General features: G+C 39.8%; 1 protein-coding gene across 1 annotated transcript in view; it reads right to left on the minus strand.

The window, feature by feature from the left end:
- Positions 1-18,499, minus strand: part of LOC106149032 (metabotropic glutamate receptor 1-like) — a 121,625-nt gene extending 103,126 nt beyond the window's left edge. The window contains exon 1 of the mRNA XM_013516589.1: positions 17,711-18,499. Coding sequence (XP_013372043.1) covers positions 17,711-18,410 — 700 coding nt within the window. The 5' untranslated portion in view covers positions 18,411-18,499. The remainder of the gene's footprint in view (positions 1-17,710) is intronic.
- Positions 18,500-22,972: the final 4,473 nt, after the last annotated feature.

Below are 22,972 nucleotides of genomic sequence, written 5' to 3' on the forward strand. Positions count from 1 at the left end.
GGGGAGGGAGTTGCAGCCATCTTGGCATTCCTCAGCTACAGATGCATCATCAAGCTCTATGCCTTTCAGTCTTCACTTGCTGTTCTCCTTGTGTGTGTGTGTGTGTGTGTGTGTGTGTGTGTGTGTGTGTTTCTATGCACAAAATCCTCCTTATATGAACACCAGTCACGCTGGATTGCTGACCCACCTCATTTTAACTAGATGAAAAGGTGGAAAGGTGCTTCCACTATTTAACTAGACGGAAAGGTGGAAAGGTGCTTTCTCCAAACAAAAGCAAATTCTGAGGTACTGAGCATTACAACTCATATATCCCTTTCCTGAGGAGACACAGTTCGGCCCATAACAAGAACAGAAAGCAACTCTAAGAATCACAGTTGAAAAGTCTTTAGAAAGTATAATTTTTAGTATTTTTTCTTAAACTACTCAAAAATGTAAGGGAAATGCTTTTCAAGCTTTTAAATATCACAGTTTTGCTTCTGACAGTAAAAATATACATATCTTCACAAAGGAAGGGCATACTCAGTTTTAAAATAGGTCCTTTTAAGAGAAATTATAAGCCAAAAGATTTCAATATTCTGGTGAGATCAAATGGATATGAAATTACTTAAGAAATCCACTATTTATTCCTTGTTGAATATTAATCAAGCACTTTATGCTTAAATACACAAAGATATTGGGGAAATCAAAATTAAGATCCTTTGTATATAGGGTGTTTTACCTATTTATAAACTGTGAATTATGTTTCTTGTTTTGCATGACATAAAAGTTGATGAAGTGTGGCCTCAAGTGGACCCAAAATGTGTGCTTTCTAAGGCTTATTTCCAAGAATCCATGAACATTATTAAAAGAGTGACATAAAGTGTGATCTTGCCATGTCACCAAGGGTGGCATCATGGCTAGGTGTCAGGTGGAAATATGCCTTTCATATGCCATCTTTCACAAAAGATATACACATCTTTACCTAACTGTCATCTCTAAATTTACAAGTATTCCTCTGGATTCATCTTTGGCCTTTATAAGTATGGACAATAGTCTCCAAGTCAATAAGTATCAGACTGAAATCTACTCTAGATATATACCATGGGAAAATTCACTGCAAAAGGCAGAGAACACAACCTCCCCACATGCAGTGAAGCAAAGTTATCCGTGCATGTTGCCAGGGGGGCAGCAGCTTTGGGTGACAGGTGGCACGCCTCTCCGCCAAGAAGAAGGCGTTGCTCCTGGCAGTTTTTTTAACTGAGGCATGTGACCTAAGTAGTGGCATTTCACAGCTGAGAAACCAGCTTGTGATATGCCTTTTGCTTCACTGAGAGGCGGGCCACATGTCCACAGAGGCTGCAAGCTTCAGCTGCAAAACATTGCAACACATTTGCCTGCATCCTACTTACTATCGTATATTGTATTTATGTTGCTCTGGAAATGTAAATGGACTATATGATTAATGACATTTTGCCAGACAAACAAAGAAGGTGGCTTCCTTGCAAAGGTGTCATTTTCTAGCACGAGGAAGAATAAAAGGACCTAAAAATGAGTGGGCGGAGAAAGTTAAAAATAAGTCCCTATTTATCAGCCTGTGGTAGGAATTTGCAAAAGAAGGTCTTCTCTGTTTTGACTAACACAGCAAATGAAAGGCCAGCTCAAATTCTGACATTCTTATCACTCTGACACTGAGTTCACTTTTCCAACTGATTCTTCCACCAGTCCCTTCTTGGTACCTTTTATTCAAAAACAATTTAAATAACTCATCATTCTGTGTATGTCTGTTATTCTCTACTCCAAGCCCCTACTCACTCACGATTTCACCCATGAGGGATTCCATTTCCAGTTTCCATCTAACTTTGCATTTGAAAAATTAGCTATCATCCAAGACCCAATTCTAACATTTCTTATTCCAAGAGACTTCCCTGATGTTCCAAGGGAGGGGCTAGAATTAACTTGCCTCTTGAGACTCTACACCCTCTTACACTGACATGGCAATAAACACTTCTCTCACTTCTCTCTCCCTCTCTCTCTCTCTCTCTGTTGCCCTCCCTTTGTGATTCTCCTTCTGGACTATAGGCATGGCAAAAACTAAAGGACATCTATAAAGTCCATCAAGTCTGGAAATATAAAAACATTACTTTATTGTATTATAATATATGCAAAATTGATTACAGCTGATTTCACATTACCAAACGTTATTTGATATTTGCACCCCAGACGTTTCTGATACCTGGTAGCTGGCATACTGCCTAACACCTAGTAGGAAATGCACTTATGAATGATGAACTGGTAGCCAGCTGATATGAAGCTGAGGCTTGCTCTTCAAGCCAACCTACAAAAACCAAAGGCAGAAGCAAACCAGCATAGGCAGAACATGTGAAGGGTTAAAGGTAAATGATCAGGAGAGGGCCCAGAGGTGGAAGCAAAAGCTACTTAAAATGAAAGACTTGCATCTTTGAGTAGCTAGCTGTATGCAATCTCAGGAAAATCACCAAAACTCAAAATTTCCTTTTCAAATCAGAGACTTACAGACCCCTTCAACACAAAGTCTATCATTTTAAATAAATGCTACAAAGCACTAGTTGCTTGTAAATTTCTAGGAAATGCAGAGGCCAAGAAGCAATTATTAATAATGAAAATGAAAAATGATAATATAAGCTAGGATAGGTTGGAAAGCAAGTCATTGTGTTCATATGAAAGTGGAGAGATTTTAAAATACATCCAAGTTGCTCATTTGGTCCTCAGAGAAGACCGGTAAGAAAGGCATGATGGGTCTTTATAGATTAGATAACAGACTGGAAGCAGTTCACTGACTTGTCCAGAGCCACGAGGCTGTGATGGAGGAGAAGAAAAGAACCTAGGCTCCTGGGCAGTAGACCTCCCCTGCACCTGGGCACCAATCCTGAGGGAAGAGAGAGGACCACATACAATGTTCACACAAAGGAAGAAAATGAGAAAAAGGCAGCATCTGAGGGTTTTAACTGGCAGTGAATGTAATGTATTCCTCAGTCAGTAGAAAAATTAAAGGTACGTAGTGATGTGAAGTACCCTCTACCCAGGAAATTAACTGAACTTTTTTCTTTTGTGAGAAAGGAACAAATTTAAAGAAAAATAATTTGTAAATAATTTAGTAAAATACCAAACACTTCCAAGGTTTTGTTGGTTCTTAGAAACCGAATAATTACTCCACTATCCCATTTCATTTACAGTTATAGTGTTAGGCAATGAGAACTGATGGGAGCCCTGCAAGTTCTTAAATCATCGAAACTCTTATTGAAGGAGAAAATGGCAGAGCAAACAAAAGCCCGCCTTTGTTAACCCAAATGAGAAAAATACTTGTTGAGTGTATACAATGTGCAAAGTGTGGCTCTAATTGCAAAGCAAAGCTGAGTTCACCCTCTAGCAGTTTACATTTGACCAAGAAAGATATTCTATTGGGAAAGGGTATTCTAGTGGAAAGGATTCATCTATTAAGAAACGTGATTAACTATAATGCTATATTCAGCAACTATTTAGGTTAGCTAACACACATTTTTAAAAATAATCAAATGTAAGCAATGACTAGATTGATTTCTTTAGTATAATTTTATAAGTATGACTATTTTAAAGCCATTTTCTGTCTATTGTAGTAGTAGAGAACGTTTCCTTTAGACATATAAATTACTCTGAAAGAAATTATTCATAAATGTGTGACAAAGCGTATACAATATGCTGATGTGAGACGTACATCACCGGAAGGGACTTCCTGAGGCTGTGTATGTTGGGATCCATGCGACATCAGCATCAATATTCCCCAAGAGCTGGGTAGAAATGCAGACCCAGGCCCATCCCAGTCTTACCTAAGCAGAGTCTGCCCTTTGTGCTCTGCATGCACACTAAGGTTTGAGGAGATTCTGCTAGTGCATGCTCTGCACCTAGAGAACCTAAAAATAACCCACTGAAAGGGAGAATATGAGCACTTCAAGCACCAATTACTCCCTCGATATTTTTTCAAGACATAATTTCTTTTCAAGTAAGACTTTACTTTTAAGATCAAGGATATTACACACCGCATTTTCCTTCTAGATGCATCAACACAGAAGAAAATATGAAATCTGCCTCCTTGTAGTTTCAAATCTAGCATTTCTAGCCCTCTCCAAAAGGGAGGATTCACCCCTCACACATATCAATGCACAGTGGCTTCCTCCATTGTCTGTGCTTTAATGGCAATCCATTAACAAGATAAAGAGACCTGGGCAAGCTTCTTAGTGTGTCTTCCTATGTAAAGCTCAGCTCCCCAGGTGAAGCCATGTTGCCCTCAGCTCAAAGGAGAATGATGCTGAGCCCGCCTAAGGACACAGCAAAACCAGCTGCACAGTGACAAGCAACCGTGGTCTAGGACACACCTAAGCAGACCTGGGAAAGTTAGCAAGTGAGTGAAAAGCAAGGTCTCTCTATATTTGTCACTGAACAGCCACTTTGCAAACAGATTTATTTTTCCTTAACAATGAGAAGCAGGTATGGGAGGGAAGCTATTACAAATTCACAGGAGCAAGCAGCCCTGCTCAGCTGCTAGAGAAAAGAGACAGCTTCAGCCGCCCCTGCACCCAGTCAAAATGAGGCAGAATGTCCCGGGACAGGTACAGCGCAGGCCCAAAAGGCACTTCAGAAGACCATGAAGAGTCTGAGCAGGGGAAGAATTTTTCAACTAACCTGAAGCAGCATGATTCTCCGTTATGTGACCAACACTCAAGGTTTCTTCTAAACACATTAGATACATGGAAGTTTTCTCCACATTTGGTGTATTAAGTCATGGGTGTGCGGTATACCCCTGCTTCCACAGCTTAAAAATATTCTCAGTTTCTCATTATCATCTGCTCCATGTCATATAGGGACACTTTTAGGGATCTGTGCCTACGGGGATCGGGGTAACCTCAACATACATATATTCTTCCTCTTCCCAAAGTAGAGTGAGGCATCTTAGAATTATAAAAAGACTATGAAATAATACTTTTGAAGTAAAGTGGTAGATACTAATAAATATACATGTAAACTAGAACATTTTCTATGCTTGAGCGTTAAACTTAGTTTGAGCTTCCTGGTAGGCAGGAGAAAAATAGAAAACAGCCGATTACAGATTAAGATGCAACTTGTCAGCACCTCAAGAGAAATAGATGGCTTCATGAAATTAAAACCTAAAGCAATTTGTTAACAATGGGCTTCAAACAAGGGACACTGAACAACACATTAAGCAATGTCTTCCACAGAAGAAAAGTAAAAATTATAAAAGCAGTGCTTCATTTCCAATCCTTTGTCTGACTTGTAAAGAATGAAAGAGGGAAATATCACAGTGCAGTTTAGAAAAGGTAATTCTTCAGGATGAGTAAACAAAGTCAGGTGTGTAATATTCCAGAAACCTGAGTTTGTGCAGAGAGGAGGATAATGACCTGTTAGATGCTCTGAAGACATGCTGAACATCAATTCCCTCATCTGGTCCTTTGATCAGAGCTGAATAAAGGACAATTCGAGGCTATGATTTCTGGTGAGTGCCTGATAGCCTGTGTAATTAACTGCAGAAAGGTCCTGGTTGGTATGCTGGGCAGTGGGCCAGTGGGTGGCCAAGTTAATGAACTGCTATGAAAGCTGAGACACCTTCCTCTGTCTGCGGCCTGTACACTACTGGGGAGAATATCAAAACCGTTTGAACGGGCACTACTAGAAACATGCGGTTTGCAATCTCAGTGGAACCCTGCCCAAATCTCTAACTGCATTTGCCCTTCTTCTCTTCCTTCTTTCTTTCCCTAACTGAACAAGCAATACCTTCTTTCCTCACCTCCAAACATAACTGCATCGTCACCCATCGGGAAGGTGTCTGTTCAAAGCTGATCCATCCTCAGTTTCTTCTTGTTTCCTCTATAGCCTTGATTTACCCACCTTCCTTTTCTACTCTTTCTCATCACCCTTTAGAACTATGGAAGTCTTTCCCACCCCAAAGAACTGTTCTCACCTTTCCCTAGGTGTGTGCTCTCTCCCTTTCTCTTCTGTCTCTAGGGATAGCACCATATATTAACACCCTCACCTCATTCTCTTCTGTCCCTTTCAAAGATTTAACACGCAAGAGATCACTGGAAGAGCACAAGCGAGGAGGAAGTGGAGGCTGCTCTGGTTGTCTGAGCGTCTTTTCATATTCATGTACTGAAGTTTAACCCCCATTGTTGGTGGTAATAGGAGATAGGCTCTGATGAAAGTGCCTTATAAACTGGAGAGAACCAGGTTATACCAGTCCTTTTCCATCACTTCTTCTACATGAGGACCACAGCTCATCTCTTCTGAAGGATGCAGCAGAGAAGGTGCCCTCTGGGCAGCAAAGAGCAGTTCCAAGCCAGCCTATGCCTGCGTCTTGGACTTTGCAGCCTTCAGAACACTGAGAACTAACTTACCATCGTTATAGTAGCACCAGCAAGTAAAGATAGTACTTCTGCAGGGCACGGGTTCCACACACCCATCTCCCTTTCCTGTCAGCTCAATCTGTCACTGTTCTTGGTCCCTCCCTCTTCTGAAACGTCTTACTCATTTCCATTTTCCCTAGAGTTCTTCCTGCGACCCTTCTCTTTTCACTCTATCTCCTCCCTCTTGGCTATTTTATCAACTTTTGGAGTTTTAACCTTATCTATGTGCTGACAGTCTCAAATATACCTCCCTTTTTGGATATTTCTGTAGCGTCTCTCAACTTTTTCCTCTCATGGATATCCCAAAGTCAACCAGCTTAAAACTTAGTTTTTCCCAGTCTGTGCTTCTTCTTTTCTTTCCTGTTTGAGCCTACAAAATTGAACCCTGGGAGTCACTCTGCACTTCCCTTTCTCTTTGATTCATAGAACAAATCAGTTGCTAAACCAAATCTAGCCACCACTGCCCGTCAAATCTGTTCCGTACTTTCCCCTCCATTTCCCACTTCCTTGCAGCATCTCTCCACTAAATTGACTAATGAAATTGGCTTTTCTTCCAGCGCTTCTCCAAACCAAAATGGCCGCCTAAGTGTCCCGTCTTCCCCTCCGATTCCTTCTCTGAATATTTCCTCTCTAAAACTTTCAAAAAAACAAAAAATAAAAAATAAACAAAACTTTCAGGGCACCAATGTTCTCCAACATAAAAATGTGTGCATGGTTCTTCCTTGTTTAAAACCCTTCACTAGCCATCATGGTTACAAAATAGGGTCTAACTTCTTGGTTTGACAAGCTCAGGGAGGGAGTACGTCCTTCCTCCCTTTTCAGCTTCATCCTTTTCCATTCCTATTCCTGGAATGTGTGTTCTAGGATGAGCAGTGCTTAGAGTTCCTTGACCACATGTTGTTTTCCATGTCAGTACTTCCACTTGCATTCCTCTGTTTCTTCCTCTCATTCCTCCGATGGTGTGGACCTTGGATGTTGCCCCATTGTGAGACCTCCATAAACATTGCCTCACTTCTTTCCACAGCCCAGACAGAGCTAGTTACGCTGCCCTCTGTTACCTCCATACCTCATCCCTCTTCCCATGGTTGCACTCAGTAAACAAATGTTAACCATTACATGGTGAAATTCTTAAAGGACTAAATATAGTTCATATATCTTTGTTCCTCAATTACTATAGCAGATGTTTTGCCCTACGAATGCACCTATAAAACAGTTATTGAAGACAGAGATGTAGACATGACTCGTTCTTTACCCATAGAGTAACATTTGTTGACCAGTAAGTGAAAATAACAGATAGTATATTCATCATTCAGGAAAGGAGGACACTATTTGTCTATTGCAAATGTTCTCCAGTACTTCAACATCACCTTTGGATCTCCATCAGAAACAGTTTCTCTTTTTAAATATACTAGCAGCAATTTATCAGTCTTTTATTTTCTTCCGTCTATAACAGACACATTATAAAATGCAGCCAGTCACAGCTCATGGATTGTTTGAGCCTGTGGGCTCAAGGCCAGCCTGGGCAACATGGTGTGACTCCACCCCCACATGACACCAAAATTATAAAATGTAGCAGAGCACCACAGAGAACACAGAAAAGTGCCTCAGATTATCCAACAGTGGCTGTGAAATTTTCTGTCCAACCGGAGGACTTGTACTTAGGACTACAGGCTGTTGGTGTAACTGTTATAAAGGGAGAGAACGAGAGGTCAGAGCTATACTGCTCAGTGTTACCAAACCGGAAGATATTCCTCAGACTCTCTATTTTCACATCCTATCCCAGAACTTCCCTGTGTCTTCTTTGTGCAGGCTCAGGTGAGCTGAAGACATTTTCTTAGCTAAAGATGCAATACTCTGACAATAATATTGATGTATCACATTTATCTGTCACTATATTGAGCACTACTGTCACATCTCATATGCACAATAAACTTAAGAGACAGTTTTCTGTACATTTTACCCTAATGGCTCCCTAAGCATGGCTAACTCCCTAAATCCCTTGGGCCAATCCTATTTCAGACCTCTGGAATTTAATCCTAGCCACCCTTCCTTAACTTTCTCCAGCTTATCAACTCCACATCATCCCTAGTGTTATGGTTTGTGTCTGGATGTCCCTCCAAAGCCTCGTGCAGTCACAGGGCGGGATCCCAGAGTTTATGATTGATCCATGGTCCAATGTTGGGATTATGACTGTGAGTGCTACACCCGCTCCAGCGTGGGTGGTTTGCACACAGTGTAGGGGAGGGAAAGAGGCTTACTCTCCCCAGCACTCCTCCCTTTTTGCTGTTGCTGCTTTTGCTATCTCCACTGTCATGAACAGTTGCCCTCTGCCACGTGCCACTCTCCCTTGGAGCCAGCTGAGTATGGACTGAAACCTCCACAAACAGTGAGCTAAATAAACCTTTCCTTCCTTAATTTTGGACGTGGGATACTTTGTCTCAACAACGAGAGAAAAGTAACCAAGACACCTAGTTACTTAGACAGCAGACATTCCAAAAATATCAGAGCACATGATCTCTCACTGTTGACTGCAGCCTTCATGAAGAAGGAATCTTTTAACTTCATCTTAACAAGGTGCTGCTTTCTGGTGTTACTTTATTTTTCTGCACCAAGAAACTGGGATGGGGTGGGGTGAATAAATGACATAATCTCCTCCAACTGCAGTTTCCTGTGGAGTAGATGCTCTGAACTGGAAGTTTACTTTCTCTGAGAAAGGAAATTTATTACAAGATGGTAACAAGTACAGGTACAGAGGTAGATTTTTCTAGGGTGCAGAAAAAGAATCAGATCAGATAAGATGATGGCTTGACTCAGGCTGTCTGTGGAATATGCAGAGCAGGTGGGTTGGGAAGGAGAGATAGGCTTGTATTTTTCTGAGGCCTATGGGTGTTTGGGGGCTCAGAGGTAGAGCGGTTCTTGGCAATGTGAAGGCGCCAGATGGTGGTCAGGGTGAGGGAGTGGCTGCAGGAAAGGACACAGACTTGAGGGGAGTGAAGAGTGAGGACAGGTGTCACACAGATGGGCCACACATGTGAATGCTGCCATCACCTAGAACTGAGGGAGAGTTGATGCCGAGGGGAAGATATCATCTCTGAGGATGGGTGCTCAGTGACAGAAGACTCCTAGAGGCTGTTAAATGACTGCAGCAAGGTTGGGAAGACTGTAACTGGGCCAGGTGGTGCAAATTTTACATGAGGAAAAATGCAAAACAGTGGGTCACATGAGTTAAAAAAAACAAAGACAAAAACACTTGGTTGAGGAAAGCATCTAATACAAAGCAAAAGTAGCCCAAGTTTTGCTACTAATGAATTTTATGGATTTGGGTATGTTATGTGATTTCATTTTTCTGAACTTTAGATTTCTCATTTGTAACATGAGAATGTTTCCTAAAATCTACAGTGGATGCATAGATGTTTACCTTAACCATGAATTAATTTACACCTTATGTTACTAGATTTGGGGGCCAAATATCCACACCTTGTTAATTTATTTCTTACACTTGCTCAATATTCATCAGTGAAGAAAAATCCATTTCTTTACTGGCAGTCTAAGTTAAAAGCAACTGAAAGGTAATTATGTGTCCTGTCTCCTTTTCTGTGAAACACTCCTCTGAGGTAGACAGTGGGAAAGTGAACACTGTTCTTATTTTACAATAAAATTGAGATGTACAGACAGTATTTCCCACAATCTTCTGTGAGCTTTAAGTGATTATGTGTGTTTTGTGGACTTTATGAGTCTATGACTACTTATATATTTCTGTCTCTTTCAACAGATTATGAGACTACTGCTGATAATAGTAGTAATAGCAATAGTTGCCATTATTATTGTAATTCTTATTATTTAATTTATATATTCCTGGTACCCAGAAAACTGTGACTGGCAGTAGACACACATGTTAATTAATGAATTTCTTCATTAGAAAGTAAATGAGCTACCTGATAACCAAAGAATTTCTATTCTATAAAATCTTGTTCTTTAATTGCCAATTAAGACTTTTATCTGAATTATTTAGAAAATCATCTCCTAATTATTCTCATTACCTTAAATCTGGAATGTGTTGCCTATGAAATGTGTAAAACAGACAATCCTAAAATCAATAAAATAGGGACTTCTGATCCCACATTTCTGTTTAAATCAATAAATTCTCTTCGCGGGCTGGGGATTTAGCTCAGTGGCAAAAGCGCCTGCCTGGCAAGCGCAAGGTCGTGAGTTCGGTTCCCGATACCGGAGAAAAACCAAAAATAAATGAATAAATAAATAAATAAATAAATAAATAAATAAATTCTCTTCGCAAACACACTGATGCCATATTTGGTACAATAATACTGCCAATTTTAAAAAAAGCAAATCTTCCTGTGAGACTGAATAATTAAAATTACAATTTGTATGTAAGTTAATATTTCAAATGTAGACATTCATAAATAATAACTATAAAAAGAGTAAATATGTCTACACAACTTTAGAATCTAAAGATAACTCTTTGATGGATGAGATTGACCATTCTGAAAAATATCTGTGTCTCTCCTTGAGTCTGGTTTTCAACTACAGTATCTAAAACATTTGACAAATTTTCAACTTAATATCAGAACACTGTTGCTCTGAGTTGTCTTTGCACTAGTGTTAGATGTCCAGTAAACTATTCTTGCCTCAACTGTGGTTTCCCACCTCTCTGTGATCCAGCCAGAGAATGTACTGAAAATATAGCTTCTTCAAGTCTACGCATGCTGAAATCATACCAGTCCATGCTCAGCAAGTTATCAAAAAACCCACAATATAGCAACTATGTACATTACTCCATAGATCACTCAAAGAAAAATTTTAGTGCTCAAAAAGAATGGCAATTGCCAAGTCACAAGGTAAGAACATAAAGTAGATACGACAACCATTAACCACCCTTTGCAAGCCAACATCTCATAAAATTTGCTCCAGGCAAATATAGCCACAGAGGGATGATAGGGTAGAAGATTCCACAACAGTTCAAGTTATTTTTCTTTTTCTTTCAAGTTATCTTTCAAAATAACAGTGCTGACTTTCTTTCATCTTTGTATTTTTCCCGAATTTCATGTACATAAGGATAGTAGCTGTTCAGGAAATAATAACTTAATAAGTTAGAAAGTGGGTTTCATAAAATAAACCAGTAGAGACAAAAAAAGATAAGAATTCAGTGGCATCAGACTGGGACCATTTTTGGTACAAATATATGGCTTTATATTAAAATATATCCCAGCACAACATAACTGTTTATATTCACGAATTTATATAACTGCATTCTCGCTTTGTATAGTCTAGGAAAAAGCCAAATATGCACTTTCCTTAAAAGAAGCTGGGCAACTATGGAGTATGGTTTGCAACAATCATCTTGTAAGACATTAAAAATTAATATCTTTAATTAATTAATATTTTATCAACTAATATTAATCAATTTACATGTAAAAGATTTGGATTTAAAGTGACTAACTGTGAAGCATAAAGCACATGTAAACCACCTAAAGTGTCAGGGATATGAGTAAGCAAGGTTTTCCTGAGAAAGGAACACCATTTTACCTTCAGTCACAAATTAAGCATCTCATAGCTGTCTCTGGCTGTTCTTTTACTTCCATTCTTGCATTGCTGCTCATGAGGTATATTCTCTTGGCCAAACTTCACATCAAACATACTAGTTCTAAGTCAGTGCTGTTCAAAGTGAAAGAATTACGGATTTGAAACCTACTTGTTACAAGCCTGCTGATTATACCAGAATTCTCCCGATTGTCCTGGATTACAAGACTGTACGCATCTTCAATTCCTCTTTATTTGTTTCTAACACTTTGTTTTATCAAACTCTCCCATAAAGTATTGCTTTGGAACATTTTTTATACTTCTCAATTATCTTAACAGCTGAGCATGTAGACTTCTACAATAACTAAGCTTTTTGTCATTGATTTTATCCCTTCCCATCCAATGGATCTCCCTACATAGTTCAGAAAGAGAGGTCTTTACTTCTATTTGAATTATGTCAAACTCTGCTCAGACATATTTTTCTTGAAACCAAAGCTCATCAGCACGTGCTTCAAGATTCCCATCACCTGTCATCTGTATCCATAAAAACTAACTGGAATCACAGAATATCAGAGGTCACTACTGTCCTTATTGTTAGCTTCTGGCCCAGATTCTTCAGCTAAATAGACCTGTCTATGGTTCCCATCATGGAGACACTTTCAGTACTGTTTCTAACTTTATAAATGCTATATTCCCAAATAAAACATCGACAAAGATTCCTTTCTCTCTAGCTTTTCTCTAAGTGATTATACCACCAGTGTTTTCTACCAGAACTTACTAAACATGTATAAATTCATGTTTTAAAATATCTGTACTTTAATGATTAGTTTTTATGTGCTTTTGATTATTTTAATGTATTCAAACTACACCTGCTTTAATGTGGAAACTTAGTATCTGAGACCTAGTCTTCAAATTTCTTACATAGTCTTTGCAGTAAATGTTCAAGTAGAGCTGAAGATTTGCAACGGCTTTTCATTTAAACCACTTACAGCTTTTAATGTATGTACAAGGTGGTATGTGATATGCAGTAGAAAAAGCACACTGCCAAGGAAATTCATAACAGGCTGGGTAGGCACTGAAGGTAGCTGGGAAGCAGCAGATGAAAGTGACGTGACTTTACATTTAACTCTATCTGCCTCAGGTTTTAATGTACATTATTAAATCCTGAGAACACAAAGCTGGGGTAGTAAGATAAATTAATCAAAATGCTGGAACTAAGTAGTAAGTTAGGCAGATTTAAGACAACAATTTCACATTTAAAAGAAAAAAAATTGAATTTGTACACAGATAAAATAACACTGTGAATAATGAAAATAATAATAGTTACAAAGGATAAAAAAATATATGGCTTAATAGTAGCACTTAGTGGCTCGGGATTTAGCTTAGCAGCACAGCACCTGCCTGGGTAGCGTAAGGTCATGAGTTTGATTCCCAGGACCAGAAAACAAAACAAAAGAAAAGAAATAATAATAGTAGCACATAATTTTTAAAGACTTTGGGATATTGATTGATCTAAGATCTAGTTGAGTCACCTTTGATGGTGAGAAAAAAACAGTATATGAGAGAAGGGACTGGTGAGGTGTGGTATGAAGAGGAAAAAACTCCTTGATGATAAATATCATGGGGAAGAAAGTTTGAGCTGTTTTTGTGTTACTCCCTACTGAGAGAGAATTACTGAAAGTTTCAAGACATCTTTCCTGTATGTAGAAGAATGGATTAAGAGTTATATGAAATTCTGTTTCTGAATTTTATGCATAAATACTCGCACTCTCATTAGAACCCCTAATCACAGTTAGAAAACAGGGAGTATGGGCAATGATGGAATAGTGGTGTTTTAAGCATCCTTAAATGGTTGGCCTACATAACCCTTCAATGACTCTCACTTCTTGTTCTATGATAAAATAAAATAATATATTAAAATACCATCCTATGCAATAGGTTGCAATTGAGACAAAAAAGGTTGTAGAGAAGTATCTGGTCAATGGATAAGATAAGAGTAGATACAAAATTATTATATGTAATTACATCACCTAAAACAATGGCTAACATATATTTATGAGGTAAGGGGATATTGTTTTTAAATTAGGTTTTTTTATTAAACAGGAGAAAAATCCTGTAAAGAAAAAGATGAGACTCTGAAAAAAACACAAAAAGCCAATTTTAATATAAAATATAAGAAAATGTGAAAAAAAGTTGAACCACAGTGAAACTCTAACCAAGGAGAGTCACCTTACAGTGGATATTTCCATACGAAAAGCAGCATCATTAAGCTGCTCTGTCACTGCTTTTCTGCCTAAGACAAGATCTGAGAGGCTTAAAACAAATGAAAGTCTATCCAATTTTTAAAGTCTCCTGGAAGCTACAAACTCAAAGCATATTACTGGGGGCTGGGGATTTAGCTCAGCGGCAAAGTACCTGCCTGGCAAGCACAAGGTCATGAGTTCGATTCCTGGTACCAGAAGAAAAGCAAAACAAAACAAAACAAAAAAAAAGCATACTATTTGTTGCACTTCTTCAATGATTTGAATTCAATCAAATGAAATTATTTTGAAGTACTGTTTTACACAAACTTTTGAAATTATAAACTTAGCTTTTGACGAGGAATCTGCATTTTGTCAAAAGAATGGAATAAAATGTCCCTGGTCAAGATATTCTTCTCAGAAGTGGTTATTTTTGCACTCTATGCTGAACATATTTAAGGCACACATTGCAGGTGAGCACCTTATTCCAAAGTGCATTTGGATTTTATCAGTAAATAAGGCCCTGTTGCTTCAATAGCCCTCTTTCCCCTTGACAGAGCTATCTCAACTCTCAGGAAGCAATCATGAGCAGTTTCTGGAGAGTCAACTGCAGGTAACTTCATGTGTACTGATTCTCTTTTATGTCAGATAAACTGACAGTTGTCATGGCTAGAGGACATGTACAGTACAAATGAGGTCATACAGTGGTATATTTAAAACAATAAAAGGAAGTTTACAAATGAAATTCTAGTGGTTTAAATAAACAGAAAAAAACTCAAAGCTGACCTCAGTATAAAATAGAGTATAAAGGAGTATAAAAGCAACATGGAATTCAAAGAACAGCTGCCCCATCTATGATTTTAAAATCACAAAATTAATCATATGGATTAAGGTACACTAGTCTAGATATTTTCATGGTAACCACAGTAGGTTAGTTTCTAATGAAAGACCTGGTAATGAATTGGCTAGGGAAAGGCTGATTTGGGAAGGAGAAGTGAAGGTCGTTGGAAGTCCAGGATTTCTCAACTCCAAATTGCCAATATTCAGACAAATAGGATTCATTGCTAAATAGTGCCCAGATGTAAGGGACAACACTGATATGTGATCTTAGCTACTATTTGACAGGAAACTGTCACCAGAAGGTGACCCCATCAGTCCAAAGGCAGAAAAATTACTAAGTCATCCAAGAAAGTGCCCGTGGGCCAGTGCACCATGGGTCCTGAGAAGCAGAGGGCAGAACATTAAGAAACATTTTCAGTTGGACCTTAAACAAAAGAGCTTACACAAAATGCATTTGCACATAGAAAAAAATAAAAGCAATTTAGTTTTCCCAGATGTTATGTCTAATAAGAGGAGAAATTAATTCATTTGGAGAAGAAACAAGATAGCATACATAAATGGCAAAGTGAATGGTGTAATCTCCTATAATAAAATAAACACCAAAGTTAGCTATGATGCTGTCTGTTCTAAGAGCACAATCCAGTCTGCAATAAATCACTGTAATAAGGTAGAGAAGTTATCTCTGGCCATATAGCAGTCAGCAGGCAGAAAAGAAAGTAATCCAAACTAATATATATGTAAAATGATAATACAAGTCCTTCCTCACCAAAATTAGCAAACACTGGTCCAATTTTTTTCACAAATGTAATGCTATCCTCAGAAAGCAACCCCTATTAGCGATTTTCATCAGCAAAGTGGTGCAATTGCAGAATAGATTTAGGAGAAGGGAGTCTTTCCTCCCGCTACATGAATGTCTCATAATAACACTTGAAAGATAAAAAGTATATAAAAATTGTAAAGTATTACCTCTCCTTGGAGGAAGGACTTATACACCTAATATCAATAATCAATTACCTAATTCAATGGAAGGACAACTATTAAATATTTAAATAAAGCACACTCAATCTAGATTCTGTCATTCCTTTTGGAGAGACCACTTGACTGCTGATATTTCAGGCATTTTGAACTTGCGCTTTCAGAATGTTCCATTTAAGAAGAAACTATACTAAATATTAAAATATAGGAAATTAACATTAAACATTGAAATGTAAAGAATTAACTTTGAAACTTCACTTTTGTCTTAAATATTAATGAGTTTGTGTTCAAAAAGAAGTGAGCAGTTTGTAATTAAAATCAAGATTCAGAAACTAAAATCAAGTGCTGGAAGTCACTATACGGCAGCAGAAAGTTTTTTTGCCAAAAAAAAAGTCTGGAACATGATGTACAGTTCTACATTTTTGTTCTGAAAATTCTATTCTCTTTATAAATTAAATCAGCTGTTTTTATTAGCAACTGTATAGCCACTTCAGTAAGAATGCTTAATATTTATGATCAAATCTTACACATTTGTTGAGCACTGTGAAAATATTTCTAAATAGTTATGTCTATAGCCTTTTTAATAAATTAGTTTTAAGAAATATGAATTCACCAATACCCCAAGATTCTCTTTATCTTTCAGCAATTATATATGTGAATCAATCCAGATGTCAGTTTGTAAGTAGGACCTCAGTTTAATTATAAACCTACTATGGAAGTTAAAAATAGGTGAGCCTAAAAATACTCATTTAATCCAAAAATTTATATAGGCTAAAGCAAAGAAAGTAAAGAAAATATTTAATAAATTCTGAGAATTCCTATCTGGAAGTCTGTTGGGGAAAAAAAATCAAAGCTTTAACCTCAGGTCAATCTGTTTAATTTGGAAGAGCCACTTTAAACCTGATATCTACTATCCTTTTTAGTAATTTAAAATTGATCTAACTTTAAATTCTGAAGAGCAGAGTCACTTATGTTAGAAGAAATAAGCTAAAAACCAAAACTCAACTTTGAGAGGTCCTCGGTTCTATTTTTCACAAGACAAATTTGGAGGGAGTGAGGAAATTTGGATAGTTTTACTATATAAAGTAAATGTTAAAATAAATGGTTTTAATTATTTACTTTTCCTTTGTATATAAGATACCCTAAAATTGAAAATGTAAGTTTCTGATATCCTGAAGGAAATGTTTGCATTAATCCTACATTCCCAGGAAGTTTTGGAATTGTAGCAAGGGACACAAAAGACAAAGGAACATTTTCAGCTACTGAAGATAAGACAAAGTTCTCAAGTCTAAATTGTAAGACAGAGTTTTTTTTTGTTACTCACTCACCCTGGATTAGCCCACTAAGTTTGGAAAGTCCCAGCCAATCCCTGAAGGGTGATATAGTGCATCTTCTGCCCATAAGCCTGACAAACACAAACTCAAGGTATGAAGGCAAGCCATAGTGTATGTGTAATATCTAGAGCTGGACACTTTGTATGAAGTTTGATACCCTTGTCACGCCTCCTGTCTGCAGAAATATAACTAGATCCAGTTTTCTTACGCTATAATTATAAGAAAATGAGGGTAAAAAGCAATGCCAGGTGGGCGTGTGCTGAAAAGTCTATTTCCCACAGTGCTAGAAATAAACAAGGAAACTATGATCCTAGGAGCACAGCATGCAACACCCTGGCTTTCAGTACTTCTCTTACTCAAACATAATGCCTACCTTCCGTGTGGACTGCAGAGACATAGGTCCAATTGTAACGCTTGACTATGTCTAGCATTGCCCTCGCCTGCAAAGTGTCAGAAGGGACAACCCTCAGAAAGTATTTGTATAAAGTTTTGTCACTCAGGTCGATGCTCGTGGCAGAATAGGCGATCTGAGGGATGTCGAACAACTGCAGCAAGTTCTGGACTTGAATGGCTACAGAGCTGGAGCCTGGGCCGATCACACCAGCAATGGGCTTCTTAGTCCTGCCTGGGGGGAGGGTCTGGCCATCAGGCAGACACCGGTTGAGCCCGTCCTTCTCGTCTCGAATGGAAATCAGAGAGTCCCTGATGAACTCAATGCTCTGTTCCAGAGCCACAGACGAGTGCCAGCAGGAGTCCCGGATCTCGCTGCCCAGCGTGATGTTGGGCAGGAGGACCGGGTCCGCGTTAATCTTATCCAACGTGTGGAACATGGCCTCCACCCTCTGGATGCCATACTGCTCCCTGATCTCCCCGCATTTCCTTTCGGGCACCTTCTCCGCCGGAGGCTGGTGATGGACTGAGAAGAGAGCTCCAATGATGACATCCCCGTCCATTCTGGCCACAGAGCGCTGAGACGAGGCTCCTGCCAGCAACATTTTCCTATTGGGGCTTCTGGGGAGAATGGATATCTCCAAAAAGATCGCTGGGAAGAAAATCAAGAGGAGCCGGGCCATTGTGTTGAGGACGCAGTCCACAGACCGCAGCCGCGTTCCCACGCTGGTTGCTGGTCGCGCCTGCAGGCTCCAGCACGCACCTTCTAGACGCCCGCCGCTGCGCCCGCGACTGGGCGCCCCTCACCAGCACTGTTCGTCCAACGCCTACGCCGCCTCCACCACCGCCTCTTTCCCCTCCACCTCTTTCTCCTGGTCCTCCAAGACCGCCCCTACGCCCTGGAGGCGTTTTTCAGAGTAATCAAGTCCCAGTTCTTCGCAGGTGCATCAAGATAAATTGATGAGCGTTGTGCTGGGCACTGCTGATAAAAAAGGGGGAGGGAGAAAAATCAAAGCCGATTGATCAGAGGACCTGTGTTTAAACCTGAGGGTAGTGATGCTAATTGCTACCCGGTCCACTTCAATACATCCCGATAGCGGCTGCAGGAACAGCTCGGGAGGCAGGTCCGGTCGGTGAGGAGAGTGCTGCCTGCTGTCCCCAGCGCCCTCGTGGTCCCAGGCTGCTCAGAGCCCACGACTCGCCTTTCCCTGCGGCCCCAAGTCTCATCGAGTCCCCAGATACTTATCATGCTTGCAGACTAGGGGGAGGGAGGCATAGGAGCGACTAGGGACGGGTGAAGAGAGGAGGGGAGGAGCCATATCCTCCAACCTAAGAGAACTTTCCGAATTTGAAAAGATCAACTTTTCCCAGAAGAAAATTTGGAGGCTCGTTGCAAAGGTGGGAGCGCTACTGTAAAATGAAGACAAACAAGAGGTGCCTCTTTTACTCTAACTTAGAGGAGCTAAACAGAGCTGGACATACAATCCAAGTAGTAAATATAAATCTGCCAGTTTGTGGAAATCCACATTAGTTTCTAAGGCAACGCCTGGTAAAGTCTCCGTATGTTGGAGTTTAGTATGCACCGCACTCCCAAGAAGTCAGTCTTACTGTAAATGTTCAAGGAGAAGGGGTGACACTAAGGCAAAGTGTCTTCTGACTTTGGATAGAGACCCTTAGGCTTTGCATAGTTGCTGCAAAGGGAACAGAAGCGAGCGTCTGCCTGGATTTGACCATGGCATCTAGAGCCCTGCCGCGTTCAGCACCCTGGACAGAGCTCAGTCCAGCCGCAGACTGGTCCCCCGCCGGGCCTGCAATGGTTGCTTTGATAGTAAATTGCTATTCTGTGATCCCCCTTTTCTCTTTCAACCCCCCTCCTCGGTGTTTCTTACCCAGACGCACACATACACACGCACCGCACACACACGCGCGCGCACACCCCTCCCCTCGCCTCCCCACCACCACCTCTCCATCCTCATTCTCGTAGCACTTCTGCAGGTACATATTCAAACCCAACCGCCTGGGGTGGGGGGAGGCGCCAAATCTCAGCCTCCTGCTAGGCTGAAGTTGGCTCCCTCTCCCTCCCTCCCTGGATCCCTTTCTCAAGGTGAGAGTCAGACGAGAAAAGGGCTAGGGGATCAGGCAGGGAGTGAGAGCACAGGAGGGGAAGCAGGCAAAAGCAGCAAGGCAACCTAGACACCCACCACCCTGACGCTTCCCAGGCATGCAGAACTAAAAGAAATAAGCGAAGATGTGCCTGAAATCGGGCGGAAATCCAATAGATTGGGGCTGAGTCTGCGTTTGTGAGTAGGTGTCCGCTGACCCGTCTGACAGATGCAGACTTAAGACTTACCTGAGTCGGGCTAGAGAGATCTGTGGTTCCCGGGCCAGAGGACCGCGGCCGCCCTCGGTTCGCAGACGCCTCGTCTCCAATCCAGACGGTGTAAGGATGCAATCTGGGCTGTACACTAGTGCCCTCTTTCTTCAGCACTATTTTACCGCAAGGGAAAAAGGGGGGAAGGGAGGGAAGAAAAAAAAAGCAGGTCACCCATGGTTTGTCTATTATTTCATGCATAAAAATCAGTTGTTTAATAGAGGGGAGGGAAGTGAAGCTAGAGAGATGTACTCAATAATAATGATAATAATAATAATAATATATGGATTATTATTGCCTGTACTGCCTACAAGGAAGGTCTTAAAGAAGCTGTCAGACACATGAATAATCAGTCATATCTGCTTGAAGACATGACTGCTTAGGCTGTTTTCCAGTGGATATCTTTGTGTATTTCTCAGGAACGCAAATATATTTCCTCTATCTTGAAGTGAAGTCCATACCCAGGAAGTCAGAGTGTGAACATCACCCAGACATCTAGGGGAAAGCTCTATTTGCAGGGTGCAAGGGAAACGTGGGGGGCAGAAGAGGAAGGAGGGGCACCGACATCATAAATGGAGGAGCTAAATAGAGAGAGGCACGGCTGCCCTTTTGAGGTCAAGATGTAACTAAATTGAGAATGAGAGTCAGGTCACATGAAAACACTGGGGTGAAAAACACTTATCCAAATTCCTCCCAGGCTGCCAGCACCTTTCTAACAGGTCTACAGGGTTGATTCTTACTGTGTGAAAAGTGGAAGTGAAATCACATTCCTTTGGGAGCACACAGGCTAAGCAAGATGCATCCTGGCTTCTTCAAAAGAGAAAGACAAGTGACAGTGTCTTGTTTCCACACTTGTTCAGAGCTTCCTGTTTATGCCATCTGCAGAGCAGAGGTCAGCTTCTGTGGTCCCTTTCTCACTGTCATGCCCATTTCATCACTATATGATGATAGGGCGCCATGTCAGGAGAAAGGACACAAAACACAGGAGCAAGTTTCAAGTACTCTTTAGGGTATTCTTCTAAACTTAGGTAGGAAATGTCTTTAGTCAAGAACAAAAGGTCTTTCTTGTTCTGGGTCTCTTTTTTACCCAAATGTCAATTTTTTCTGGTTTTCTTGATTAATTTTAATAGCATAAGCTTTTTTCCTCACAAATAATGCACTGAATCACATACAAGCTGTTTAATAAAAAGATCTACATTCTAGAAGTAGCCACATGTTTACTCAAGGAAAATGGGAAGAGATATCTTAACATATAGAGCAAAGTCCTTCTTTGCTGAATCCTAGGAAGATGTTTGTTGCAAGAAGAAAAAGTTGTAGGTATTCACACTGTCCCTATGGTATCTCATTTCCCCTAATAGTCATTTATGTTAATTGCAGATAATGCTACTGTAGTTTTATAATCTCTAAATATGATTTTTCCTGGAAGATTTCATAAGTATAGTGAACATGCCACATATGAACAATCAATTACGATTTCTCAGATTAGAAAAAGTAATGTCTCTGAAGTCTACAGTTAGCTTTGGTATATACTCCTCAGTACTGGAAATATTTAATATTTGGTGAACTACTGGTGTAGTTCATTTGGGCTTGTTTGTTTGTTGGGTTTTTTTAAGGCCCGGTCTCACTATGTAGTTCAGATTGGTCTTAAACTCACTATAGAGCCTAGGCTGGCCTTGATTTAGCAGCAGTTCTCCTGTCTCAGCCTTCCAAGTGTTGGGATTATAGGTGTGCACCACTATGCCTGGCTTCTGCAGTTCAGAAAACATTCTACTACTAGAGTAATTCAATGTTCAGATTTGTTGGTTCTCAAATTCATTTTACAGTCAAAATAAAAGTTACACATTCAAGCTGGTTGAAACAAAGCACTATAAGGCCAAAAACCGTAAAGATCAAAGCATAGCAGACATATGTATCTGCTTGAATTATACTAGAGGTACTAAGGAACAGTTAATTTCAAATATATTAATGTCAAATTATCAGTTAAGTTTTACTACAAGTATTTAAGACCAAACTTTTGAAGACAAATGATACAAATAAGAAAAAAGAAAGTACTGAGAAGACTGCATCACCAAAATACACTTTGCCTTTCTGGAAGTAAAAGCTTCACCAGGAGGCAAGGCATAATACATTTGCCAACATTTCGGGAATGGTTCTACTAGAAAGACTGAAGAGAGTTACCAAAAGAATGATTTACACACAGATTAACAAAGAGAAGTTAATGTACTAAGAACTCTAAGGATAATAAAAGTTTATGAATCCCAAAGAACTGTCAGTGTGAATACTTATTCAGCACTGATAAAGTAGTATACTACTCTTAGTTTATGAGTTGTAGCAGGATAGACAATATTATCAGTATTTTAGTTTGGGGTGCCTGTTAATATAAAGTGTAGTGAAGATCAAGCAAAAGGATATCTGACACATTTTTTCAAGGTAATTGCTTCATGTACTGCTGTGCAACAAAATGCTCATCATCCTGACATGACAATAAAACAAATATTGCCCGTAAACAAAATGACCCTCTTTATGAATATGTACATATTTCTCATTGTTGTCAGTCATAGACGATTGAGTGTATTTTTACAAATGCATAAAAGGGCAAAAAGTTGCCCACACAAAATCAGCTGAACAAACCCTTCAAACTAGAAAGGTAAACATAAGATAAAGGAAAGAAATGGGTAAGTTAAGCATGTGTAGTGGATTGATAACTGGTGGTCAACTTATAACCCCCAGCTGAACTGAATGAGTGGTGCTGGGTGTGGGAGGCCCACCTGAGGACTGTTGCCAGCAGCATAAGAGGCAGACCTGGAGAAGAAGAAGCAGGCTGTTGGGAGCTGGGAGAAGCTGCTGGGAGCTGAGAGAGACCATGGGGAGCTG

This window comes from Chinchilla lanigera, unplaced genomic scaffold (assembly GCF_000276665.1).
Source record: "Chinchilla lanigera isolate Chin_1 unplaced genomic scaffold, ChiLan1.0 scaffold00035, whole genome shotgun sequence".
Taxonomy (NCBI): Eukaryota; Metazoa; Chordata; class Mammalia; order Rodentia; family Chinchillidae; genus Chinchilla; species Chinchilla lanigera.